Source organism: Anomaloglossus baeobatrachus, chromosome 8, assembly GCF_048569485.1.
Source record: "Anomaloglossus baeobatrachus isolate aAnoBae1 chromosome 8, aAnoBae1.hap1, whole genome shotgun sequence".
In the NCBI taxonomy this organism is placed as follows: Eukaryota; Metazoa; Chordata; class Amphibia; order Anura; family Aromobatidae; genus Anomaloglossus; species Anomaloglossus baeobatrachus.
Genome location: NC_134360.1, coordinates 195,710,455 through 195,723,179, shown reverse-complemented (window position 1 = coordinate 195,723,179; position 12,725 = coordinate 195,710,455). Strand labels below are relative to the sequence as shown.

At 45.8% G+C, this 12,725-nt stretch overlaps 1 protein-coding gene across 1 annotated transcript in view; it reads left to right on the top strand.

Annotated features, from left to right (window-relative positions):
- ABCA4 (ATP binding cassette subfamily A member 4) overlaps nucleotides 1-12,725 on the top strand; it is a 295,790-nt gene that overhangs the window by 166,989 nt on the left and 116,076 nt on the right. Inside the window, exons 22-25 of the mRNA XM_075322132.1 lie at nucleotides 6,142-6,281; nucleotides 8,253-8,390; nucleotides 11,295-11,488; nucleotides 11,587-11,671. Of these exons, the coding sequence (XP_075178247.1) occupies nucleotides 6,142-6,281; nucleotides 8,253-8,390; nucleotides 11,295-11,488; nucleotides 11,587-11,671 (557 nt within the window). The remainder of the gene's footprint in view (nucleotides 1-6,141; nucleotides 6,282-8,252; nucleotides 8,391-11,294; nucleotides 11,489-11,586; nucleotides 11,672-12,725) is intronic.

The following is a 12,725-nucleotide window of genomic DNA, read 5'->3' as shown; positions in this document are numbered from 1 at the left end:
GTTGTTTACCCACAATTTCAGAAAGGTTCCAAACAGTACAAATATATACTTTACCTGTATCGGACAGGTTCCAACAATTTTGTCCTGCCAATTTTTTGGGGGCTGTATGAAATTATGACTAATTTTCCTTTTTTTTTCTCTCAGATTTTTTGTGTTGTTCCAATACACAGAAAGGAAATAAACGTGTGTATAACAAAACATTGTGATTGCAATAATTTTCTGGGAAAAATAGTTCATTTTTTGGAACAATTTCAAGGATCCTAACACTTTCGACCATGAGACTGTATATAATTTATTTCTAGCGGTTTTAAACTCATCCAAGCAGTTTTAATCTCATTCTAACTAAACCGCAATCATGTTGTAATATGCAATGCAACATTTTTGTTAGATTTTTCTCCGCATTTTTACGTTGTTATTCTTGCGAAAAATGTTCCCCGGAGCGTTTTGACCTTCCATTTCTGTGGACGAGTAGGGGAACACCTACAAAGAAGATTTTAAGATTTATTAAAGTATGGTAAATATGGCTGATCTGCATAACTTTACTGTCTCTGGCTTGTGACCAGACACAACATGTGACCTTTCATACTGTTTTACAGGCATCATCATGGTTTTCTCAAGAAGTGTGAAAACGGTACATAACCTCCTGTAAAAATAATGGGAAATAGGAGTGGGAGTAGATGACTCCAGCCAGAAATAACAGCGCTGCCTTTTTTTTTCTACAAGTGTTTAAATACGAAAGGTCAGCAAGGAAAAAATGTGAGGAAAAATAAACCAGCTCATTTAATGTCACACTGACAGCTGCGTAAAATGAACGTCCGTCATTGTGACAAGATAGCGGCACAGTCTACATTGCCTTTGATGTTTCCTCATGTACATGGCTCATCCAGGCAACTTTTCTGTATGGCAAGCCGCAAGCTGAGGGTGTAAGAAAGCAATCAAGTATGTACAAATATCAGCCCCCGAGACCTCAACTGGGGGTGTACTCTCAAAACAAAGTTTGATAATTAACACTGCTTCCTGAGAGATTTACCAACCCTTTAAAGGAAATATGTCGTTAGAAAAACTGTTGTTTTTATCATATTTGTGTGTTACATTTTGGCAATGTTTTTTTCATGTTATGATCTTTATTAAAAAAAAAATACTTGCCGTTTTCATAATAGCTATTTTGGTGTAAGAAGGTGGACTGTTGCGGGCGCAATTGAATTGTTGTATTGTTGAGTAGTGTAATGGGAATTGTGTTCTGGGTCTTTGGTAGATAATGTGCCATGTGAACTGTGATGGCAGTGTGATGTATAGTAATGTTTTCATGTATAATTTATAGCAGTTTATATGTAGTTGACTATAGGGTAAGAGAAAGTTTAGTGCTGGGACAAGGGCAGAATGGCAGGGGTTAGCTTATAGGGAAACAGACAGTTTCTTCTGGAACTTCAGCGAAGTCTGAGTGTTACGGTCGCAGAGGGGTGGCGAGCATCCGGGAGTGTACCCACTGGGCCATACACCGGACTCCCCTGGAGGAGCCATCTTTGAGCTACCTCCTATACAGGGATTGTCTGGCGCAGCCCCAGGGGGCCTAAATGCACGGCAGCCAGAACTAGTGGGATCGGCTCAGATGGACTAAAGAGTATCTAAAGTCTGGTACAGTAATGCTTGGACGTGGCCACACAAAGGTGGCAACTCAGACGTGGCAGCATGGAGGTGGTAACTCAACCGTGACAACACGGAGGTGGTAGTAGCAGTCTCTGGAAAGAGACACAGATTAGCGGGTACAGGTAACTGATACTAGGACATGAGAACACGGAACTAGATAAGCAACGGCTATGAAACCTGAGAACTAGCAACACACTACAAATTGGCAACATTGCTCAGGCATCACCCCTAAGAACAGAAAGCCTTAAATACTTACAAGGAGATTGCTGACCTCCAGGGATACTTCTGGGTAATAGGACGCCAGCCCTGTAAGAAAGGGGGTGCAGCCGCATTCCCACCCTTCAGGCACTCACAGAAGGTCTGCCTGTGCCCTGGAAGCAGGAAGAGGCTGCAGCAGATCCCAAGGCATGAATGGGAAACCTTCGACCACCAGATTGGTGAGGAAAACGGCACCCCTGCCAAGGCATGGTAGCAGAGACATGCGGGGGTGCTGCGCCAAGACCGGGTGCTTCACTCAGTGAGTGACAGAAACAGACGTATAGCCTGTAGGTCATCAAGGCCGCATGCAGTGGGTTATTTGTGGCAGGATGGAAGGAGTGTGAGGGAGTTAAGGATCTCTGAAGCTTAAATAAGTAAACATCACCATCTGGTGGCAAGAAATTGTAAGAGCAGTAATAAAATGAGTTACTAAATATAAAAAGGCCTGACTGGGCCAAGACGAGGAGTAGTTGGCACCAGAACCTGCACCAGAAAGATCGGTGACCTGAGATGGGAGGAAGATCGGTGACCTGAGCTGAGAGGAAAACCGTGACCTTTCCCAGTAAAAGACCATCACCTAAGCCACTAGAAGACCAGGACTTGCGCCAGTAGAAGACCGTGACCTGTACCAGTGGAAGACTGTGTCCCGATCCGGACTAGGCCCAAGAGACGACGCGGCTGTTGTAAAGGACCATTTCCATGGGACATTGCTCCCTGTGCAAAAATACGGTATTGAATGGGTTCTTAGGCTGCACTTAAGAGCACAAAGGTGGCCAGCCAGTAGTGTCTCTGACCCCGCTAGGGCATGGACACTGTATAATATTGTTTAGATACGTACAGGACAGCAATGAATAGTGACACTGACATTTACCTCCTAGAGGGATCGAGACTACGAAAACTTCGACGGTGACAAGATTTATACTGTGTAATAATATTATGTAAAGAATACTGTGATTGCATTCTGTATACTTTTGCTGCCGATTAATCCATTGTGAAATAATCTGATTGACTACTGTTACTTTTGCTATACCAACTTCTTACATTACATTACAGTGCTAATCTTTGATTTGTGTACAGGTAATAAACCGTTGTTGGTTCAGTCATCATTGCCTCCTCATTGTATGCGTCGTTGCATTTGATCACTTGCTTACACTTGGCATTGTCGGCAGGATGCAACATTCAAGTGCAGAACTGGAGGATCAGTTGGCAACCAATTCCACAGGGGAGGCAATTTAATGATGATGGGACTGGGTCGAACGACTGAAAAGTATGTTACATATACATCCTATGACAATCACCTTACAGGCAGAGTTAGCTCTGCTGACTCTAGACGCAGAGGCCCGACAGACGGTCATGTTCAACCACAAGACCGTGATACTCTATATAAGGTGATTCAAATTTTAGAATACATGCCGGGTTATATGACCGATCTAGAGAACCTGCACACTTGCCTATTCCGGCAGGTTTAGGAAGAGGGAGAGACAGTCACTTACTCAGTACGTGAATGCTCTGCAGGAAGTAACAGCTCATATGAACAAGAAGATGTAAGGAGAAGATAGGGGACTAGGCTCCCTGAATGAAGTGTTCAGAGACCAACTGGTTGCGGGCCTAAAAGACACATATTTGAGAATAGTCCTGAAAGAATGCCTGTGCTATCGTCCCAACTTGAGCTTCCTCGAGATTGAAGCAGAATCCAGAATTCGAGAACAAGAGGCTCCAACTGCAGCGGATACGGTCCAAAGTCATGAACTAGCCGCCTCAGAACCGCCCAACGCTGAGCCGGAGTGGAACCATCTGTTACGACAGGAAATGCAAGAGATTAGGTGGGAACTCTGGAGCATAAGAAAAGCTCCTGCGGCTATTCCAGAATCAAATCCTGTATCTCGGTATGACGAACAACCAGAGAGAGGGTATCCCTGTCCCTGAGAACAACTATACAGATCTAGGTGCCCACCAGACGAGTGCAGAATTGAATGCTGGACTTGTGAAGTGGGACACATGTCAAGGATTTGCCCTCCCCATGAGACAGTCAACAATGAAGGTAGCAGTTAAACTGAACTCCCCACAGTTAAGGAGCATACCGCGAGGCTAGATCTTTTATGTAAGCAAAATTGAAAGCTCCAAATCCATCATTTATGAGAGTCCCACTATGTGGGCTGAATTGATCAGATAAAGGATTCACTGGTAAATGTCTCCTGATTTCCTGGTGACCAAAATGCCAGAAATATATTTGTACCGCCCCGTGCTCGGCAGCCGAGCCGCTCGGATCCAGACCTTCAGTGGGTGGCTCGAGGGTCTCCGGACCCGGGGGTCCTGCGGTCACGTCAATCAAAAAGGGGTTGGTGGTTTGGGGACGTAGGTGTACAGCCGGAGCCGTGTTAAGTTCGTGATGCCACCCACGGGATGTGGTGAAGGTGGACACCACCGCTGCAGTTACGGGGCACCTGGGGGAGATGTTGCGCAGCAAGTTGTTAACCCCTCCGTGGGCAGAGATGGTGGCCCCGGGACCCGTTGGGGATGTTTGGCGGTGCAGGGAGATGGGCGGCCAGAGGGTGCTGATGTACTCACTATTAGTAAACACACGAGTCTCTGGTAAACCAAGGTGATGGTGGTCGGTGCCCGCAGCCGGCTGCAGTCTGGTCCCCCACCCGGTTGGTGGTCTCCGTCTTTCTCCTGCACCTGTTTTTGATGGTGGACTACCTGCGCCTGCAATGTCAGGAGTCCGCTCCCGGCTTGTGGTTGCCTGAGGAGCCCTTTGCCCGCAGACGATGGCCCATGGGATCTTTGAACCGTGGCGGTGGCATTCTATCCCCCTCGTTGGGCTGTTGTCTTCAATCGGGACTTTGGGTGGGACAGAACCTCTAGTCCTGGCCACAATCAGTTAATTAGCTAGCCCCCAGTAGCTTCTGGACCTAGCTTCAGGGTCTGAGTACCCCCCTTTGTGCTCCGGTTTCCGAGTCGGTTCCCCAGGTTGGTACCGCCAGGCCACTACTATGTCCCTCTCCACTACGGTTCCACCAAGCCGTCTTCTCGGCTCCTGCAGACGGGGACCGCTGTCTGCCTCCTAGCCAGCAGTACGAGGGCTCCCACCCTGGCACTGGTTCAGTTTTGGGTCTCTCCTCTGCTGGAGCTGCAGACAGCTCCAGCCCACATACCTCTCCGCTTGACCTCTAGACCTGAACTCTAGAACTGTACTAACTACTTTCCCGCCTCAGGCTGTCTGAGACTCCTCGGTGGGCGTCTTCCAACCGCCTGGTTCTGCCCCCTGGTGTGTCCATCAAGTACTGTGGGGGGTGACTAGGGTTTTATATGTTTGGCTGCTGTCACCTGTTAGGGAACGGTGTAGTGCGGGGCCCTATCTGTGACTACCTGGCCCGGCCAGGGTGTCACATATTTCTGTCAGCACTTCTCCAATTTTACCCGATCCAGAGAGAGGCCCTGCTCTCTGATTAATGGCTGCCAAGCTATTGCCCATCTCAGTAGCAGGGATGGTATGGATAGAGTTGCATGTCTGTGGAAAGAATCTGGGAAAGAGGGGGATTGTGCTAGTGAAAGGCCCCATTGGGAATGGACCCATTATGTCCATATTGTCCTGAAGGAAATAGGACAGTTCCTGATGGATAGGCAACGGTGGAATGACTAAAGATGTGCAACTTAGCCTTGCCCTAATAGGAAAATATTCCAACGGCTGATCCATCCTAGTCAAATCCAGAGGTCGGAAGTCACATCTTAACCTCTAGGAAAAGTAGTGCTAACCATTATTACTGTCTTGATTTTTTGCTAACATTTAGACCAATGGTCACCGTTGGCATGTAATCATTTTGGTTGGTAGGTTGTGTATCACAAATGGCTGCCATTTCACCTAACTTTTCCAAACCCCAAATTAACTTATGCATATAGGAATAAATGAAAGTGGTTTTCCTAAAGTTAATTTTAATCAATAGATCTTGGAATAATAATAAGTTCCAAAATTTGATGAATTTAAAAAATATCCTGTGCTGAGATAATCCTATAAATATGTCCCTTGTATGTACTGTGTAATGATTGTGTCTGACCATACAGGGTCATGGTCTAATCATTATCTCAGCACAAGAACATTTTTTTAAACACATAAAATTGTGGAAATTATTATTATTCCAAGTTCTTTTTATGGAAATTAACTTTAAAATTAACTTTTTGTGAAAACCACTCTTATAGTAAGATTCCTCATTACATGCAGCATTCTTACCTCCTCAGATTAACCGTGGAAGAACACATTCTGTTTTATGCTCAATTAAAAGGTAAATCAAAAAGACAAGCTGAGAAGGAACTGGAAGTAATGCTGGAAGATATTGGAATTCCTCACAAAAGGAATGAGGAAGCTCAGAACTTGTCAGGTTTGTATCACATTCTCATGAATATACTTGTCAGCATTCAGCCAAGGGACACCTAAAATTACTTCACATCTTTATATAGGCTTGCGGAGTCAACAAAAAAGTTTAGGGCTTGAGGTCACACTTAAAGGGAATCTGTCAGCAGGTTTTTGCTATTTTGTTGTTCATGAGCCAGATCAGACACCCCATACTTTGCACTGATGAGGGGCAAGCACCCCGAAACACCGTGTCTGCAAATTGGGATTCTGATCTGGCATATATATCCTAAGTTATATGTAAAGGCTTGTTAAAAATCCACATTTAACTTTTAGGATCGCTACTTCCAATAGGTGGCGCTGCGCTAGAGTTTGTCTCCAGTCCTGGAGAGACAATTTGAATATTTTGCAGAGGGGCGTGGCAGCTATAAGTCCCCTTACTTGAAAGCAGCCAGACTGGCTTGCAAAGTCTCCATAAGGAGAATAGTGTTCCCCCGTGATCCCCACATAGCTTTTTCATGAGCCAGATCAGACACCCCATACTTTGCACTGACGAGGGGCAAGCACCCCGAAACACCGTGTCTGCAAATTGGGATTCTGATCTGGCATATATATCCTAAGTTATATGTAAAGGCTTGTTAAAAATCCACATTTAACATTTAGGATCGCTACTTCCAATAGGTGGCGCTGCGCTAGAGTTTGTCTCCAGTCCTGGAGAGACAATTTGAATATTTTGCAGAGGGGCGTGGCAGCTATAAGTCCCCTTACTTGAAAGCAGCCAGACTGGCTTGCAAAGTCTCCATAAGGAGAATAGTGTTCCCCCGTGATCCCCACATAGCTTTTTCATGAGCCAGATCAGACACCCCATACTTTGCACTGACGAGGGGCAAGCACCCCGAAACACCGTGTCTGCAAATTGGGATTCTGATCTGGCATATATATCCTAAGTTATATGTAAAGGCTTGTTAAAAATCCACATTTAACATTTAGGATCGCTACTTCCAATAGGTGGCGCTGTGCTAGAGTTTGTCTCCAGTCCTGGAGAGACAATTTGCTATTTTGTTGTAACGCAGACCATAGGAGATGGTAAGGCGGCAAGCAGGAGTGGACCCACTGGACCAAAGGGGGACCCTCGGGCTTTACCCTTGATGGGAAGGGCTTGACTAAGTGCCCACTGCGAGGTAGACACCAGGTACCACTCCCAGGGCAGAGACAGGGACTGTGGCAGCTGACTCCTAGGGCAGGGACAGCTACATGGACAGGTGGACACATTCACTAGTGTAGTAAGGACCTCTGGGGTAAGAAAGGCTGGTGGCACGGCCAGGGTGGACTGGCACAATGTCTAGTATACAGTGGGTACGCAAAGTATTCAGACCACTTTACATTTTTCACTCTCAGTTTCATTGCAGTTATTTGGTAAATTCAAAAAAGTTCATTTTTTCTCATTAATGTACACTCTGCACCCCATCTTGACAGAAAAAAACAGAAATGTAGAAATTTTTGAGACTACAACTGCACAGCTCTGTACACTGTATAGCGATTCTCAGGTCCTGCAGCTCTGCTCATATTGAAGCGATTGGAAGCTGAACAGCGGTATTCGGGAACGGTCATTATACAGTGTACACTGCACTGTTCCAGCTCCATACACTGTGTACATCCAGCCAATGCTGGAGCTCCAACAGCTAGTTTCGGACCCCAAGCAATCTAATATTGATGACCTATCATATCTTTGTAGTGGACAACCAAGTTATTAATTCAGACTTTTATTATCCATATTTCCAAAAAATCTTTTTTTTCTCTTGGCAATATGACATTTTATCTGGATCAGATATCAGAAGTGTAGTCTAACTAACCAAGATTGTGATCCCAATAACACCCTTATACACTCGTCTCTCAATAGAAGGCAAATGTAAGCACTCCTCTATCTGGACAAGAGGTGATTTTGTGTGTACCATTCAATGTACCTTACGATAAAAGTAACATTTTTGTTTCATTATAGGTGGAATGCAGAGAAAACTATCTGTCGCTATGGCATTTGTTGGTGAATCCAAAGTTGTAGTTTTGGATGAACCCACATCTGGAGTAGACCCATATTCTAGACGATCTATTTGGGATTTGCTATTGAAATACCGATCAGGTAGGCAGTGTTAATCATATACAGTGGGTGATATAAGTATTGAACACGTCACCAATTTTCTAACTAAATATTTTTTGTAAAGGTGCTGTAGACATTAAATTCTCCCCAGATATCTGTAACAACCCATCCAATCCACACAGATGAAGAAATCAAACCGTAAATTAAATTATGTTTAATAATGAGGTGACACAAGAAACAGCATTGAACACATCAAGAAAGAGAGATGCAAAAAAACGTGGAAAGTCATGACACCAGGCGCAATCTATCAGTAATTAGAAGGAAATCCTACAACTCAGTGAAGAATAATTGTCGCGGGCGGGGAGGAGGATGGCAACGCTACGCTCACCCACTGCTCGGGTCCGGCTGCTGCTACTCTGTGGTGGCTCGGGCGGTGGGCCGGATCCCGGGGTCTCGAGCGGCGCTCCTCACTCGTGAGTGAAAGGGGGGTTGTTTTGGTGGTGGGGATTTGGTTATTGTCCGTGACGCCACCCACGGTTGTGGTGATTTTAGTGACACCACCGCTGCTCTGAACGGGGATCCCGGGAGCGGTGACTGGAGCAGCTAAGTTGTTAATCCTCCCCTCCGTGGGTAGGGGGGTTGGTGGTCCCGGGGCCCGGTGATGGGGTAGGACGGGATGACAGGCGGGTTATGGGGCCTGGCAAGGTGCAGGGACGCGGGGGCAGCGCTGTGCCGTACGGCACTGTGGTACTCACTCAGCCTGAGACGTTGACACAGTTCACGGTAAAACACACGGCTGGAAATACGGTTCCCACGGACGGCTGCTGTTGCTTTTCCCCGGTAGTTAACGGTGACTGTCTCTTTCCCTGCACCTAGTAGTTCTGTTGGTTCCAATGGGTTCCCACCGGTAACCCGCTCCCCGGCTTGGATATGGGCCGGAGGAGCCCCTCCTTGCCTGCAGGCGCTGGCCCTGAGAAACTGGTGCCTTGGCGGTGGCGGTGTCTCTCTCTCATACGGTTGGACCTTTGCCTTCAATCGGGACTTAGTTGTTTGGAAACCCGGAGGTCCCCTTCACTGACAGATTTGGCAAATTAAGGCGACTCCAAGCCTTGCTGGGATCCGAAAGGCCCCTGCCAATGGTGCTGGCCTCTCTTTGTGTACCGGTCCGGTACCGCCGGGCCACCACCCGTCCGCGGTCCTTTCGGCAACTCTGATCAGCCGCTCCTGCAGATGGTCACCGCCGTCTGCTAACCTTGCTGTCACTGTCCGGGGCACACACCCGGACGCAGTCTCCCAGTTGCTCGACTACCACTTCGCTTTGCTCCTTCCACTTCCACTGCCCTAGCTGGACTGAACTTTTCCCGCCTCCAGGACTGTGAACTCCTCGGTGGGCGGGACCAACCACGTGGCCCACCCCCTGGTGTGAACATCAGCCCCTGGAGGAAGGCAACAAGGGTTTTTGGTTTAGCTCTGGTGTACCTAACCGGGGTGTAGGGTGTGGTGATGTAGTTACCTGTGACCCCTGGCTTGTCCAGGGCGTCACATAATAGCTGATTCAACTGGTGGCCTATAGAAGGGTGTCTTATTACTAAGATGCCACACAAGAAACATACCATGATGGGTAAAATCAATGAGCTGTCTTAAGACCTTTGCAACCTTATTGGTGCAAAACATACTGATGGCATTGGTTACAGAAAAATGTCTAAACTACTGAAGATTCCAGTGAACACTGATGGGGCCATAATTCAGAAGTGCAGAGAACATCACTTCACCATAAAACAGCCACGAAGAGGTGCTTCCTGCAAGATTTCAAACAGAGGCATGACAATAATTATTAGAAGAGCTTTCCAAAAGCCAAGATTCACTTGTGAACGGCTACAGAAAGGCCTGGAATCAGCAGGCACAATTGTTTTCTTTGAAAGGGAAGCATCTAACTTCCATGGCCTGTATGAACACTCACCACGCAAGACTCCATTACTAAACGAAAAGCACATTCAAGTACGTTTAAAGTTTTTTCAACAACATTTAGACAAACCTGGGAAATACTGGGAGAATATAATCTCGTCTGAAAAGGCAAAAATTTAACTCTTTGGGTGCCATAGTACACACCAGATTTAGAGGCCAAAAGGCACTGCATGTTATCCCGAAAACACCATGCCATGTCATAATACACATGTGGTGTGGGGCTATTTTTCAGCATATAGCACTCGCAAACGTTGTATAACAAAAGGAACAATGAATAGACAAATGTACTGACACATAAAATCTGCTGCCATCTACCAGAATGATGAAGATGAAACAAGGGTGGACATTTCAGCAAGATAATGATCCCAAACACACTATCAAGAAAGAAAATATAGCTTCTAGAATGGCACATCACCTGACCTGAATGCAATAGAAAATTTATGGGAGGAACTAAAGCTCAGGGGACCTTTAGGATTTGAAAAGTCTTTGTGTGGAAGAATGGGCCAAAATCACACGTGAGCAATGCAGGTGACTACTTTCTCCATACGAGAGGTGTCTTGAAGCTGCCATCACCAACAAAGGCTTAAAAAACAAAGTAATAAATAGATTTCAGTAAGCGTGTTCAATACTTTTATCCTGTCCTGTGTCACTTCTCATTATTACACATCACTGAATTTATAGACATCTATGGTTAGATTTCTTTGCCTGTGTGGATTGGATGTGTTGTTACCAGCATCTAATGACAAATTCATGTCAATAGCACCTTTGGAAATATATTTACTTAGAAAATTGGTGACGTGTTCAATACTTATTTTACCTGCATGGAAGAGCCTCAGAGAACATACATATAATAAAAAAGTATAGTATAAAAAGGTATTTTACATGGTAGACGCTGAAATATACACAACTTAACATTGTTGATCCCATATATATATATATATATAAAAAAAAAAAAAAATCGGTGCCACTTATTTTTCTCAGGTAGGACCATTATTCTGTCTACTCACCACATGGATGAGGCTGATCTCTTGGGGGATAGAATTGCAATAATTTCTCAAGGAAGACTTTACTGCAGCGGCTCACCCTTATTCCTCAAGAACTGCTTTGGAACAGGCTTCTACTTAACCTTGGTCAGGAAAATGAGAAAGGTGAAAGATGACGCCAGAAAAGATTCTGTAAGCCACTTTACTCTATTTAGCACCAAAAATAATATGGCACGTCCTTCTGTGTCTTGGCTTATACATTAATACTGTATATGTGCTTTCCTCCATAGGCTTCCTGTCACTCTGACTGTTCCTGCCCTTGTCCTGGTTGTACTCCCAAATCTAAAGAAGATCCTCTGGAGCAAGAGATGGATGGTAAGATTATCAAATAGCACCACAGATATTCCCCATATGAGATATGAATGTTTCTTCTACATCCTAATACAGGTTTAATTAAAATAAAATGCCTAAGATTAAATCCGACATCGGTAGTGATGAGTGAGCACTGCCATGCTCAGGTGCGCTGTACTCGAACCAGCAGGTCGGATGCTTGGACAGGCTCAACTCAAGTACCGAGTATAATGGAAGTCAATGGGAAACTCGAAGAACTACCGGAAAAATGCTTGAGTTCCCTGTTGACTTCCATTATACTCAGTACATGAGTCGGGCCTATCGAACGTCCAACTGCGCGTTACAAGTACCGGGCACCCAAGCATGGTAGTGCTCGCTCATCACTAGTTACGAGTACAGAACACCAGAGCATGGTAGTGCTTGCTCATCACTAGTTACGAGTACCGAGCACCCGAGCATGGTAGTGCTCGCTAATCACTAGCTATGAGTATCGAACACCCAAGCATGGTAGTGCTCGCTCATCACTAGTTACGAGTATTGCGCAACCAAGCATAGTAGTGCTCGCTAATCACTAGCTATGAGTATCGAACACCCAAGCATGGTAGTGCTCGCTCATCACTAGTTACGAGTATTGAGCAACCACTCATAGTAGTGCTCGCTAATCACTAGCTATGAGTATCGAACACCCAAGCATGGTAGTGCTCGCTCATCACTAGTTACGTGTATTGAGCTCCTAAGCATGGCAGTGCTCGCTCATCACTAGCTATGAGTATCGAACACCCAAACATGGTGGTGCACGCTAATCCCTAGTTATGAGTACCGAGCGCCCGAGCTTGGTAGTACTCACTCATCACTAGTTACGAGTACCAAGCGCCCGAGCATGGTATTGCTCGCTCATCACTAGTTAAAAGTACAAAGCATGGTAGTGCCCGCACATCACTAGTTACAAGTCCCGAGCGCCTGAGCCATGGTAATGCTCGCTCATCACTAGTTACGATTACTGAGCAACCGGGCATGGTAGTGCTCACTCATCACTAATGACGAGTACCTAGCACTCAAGCATGGTAGTGCCCGCTCA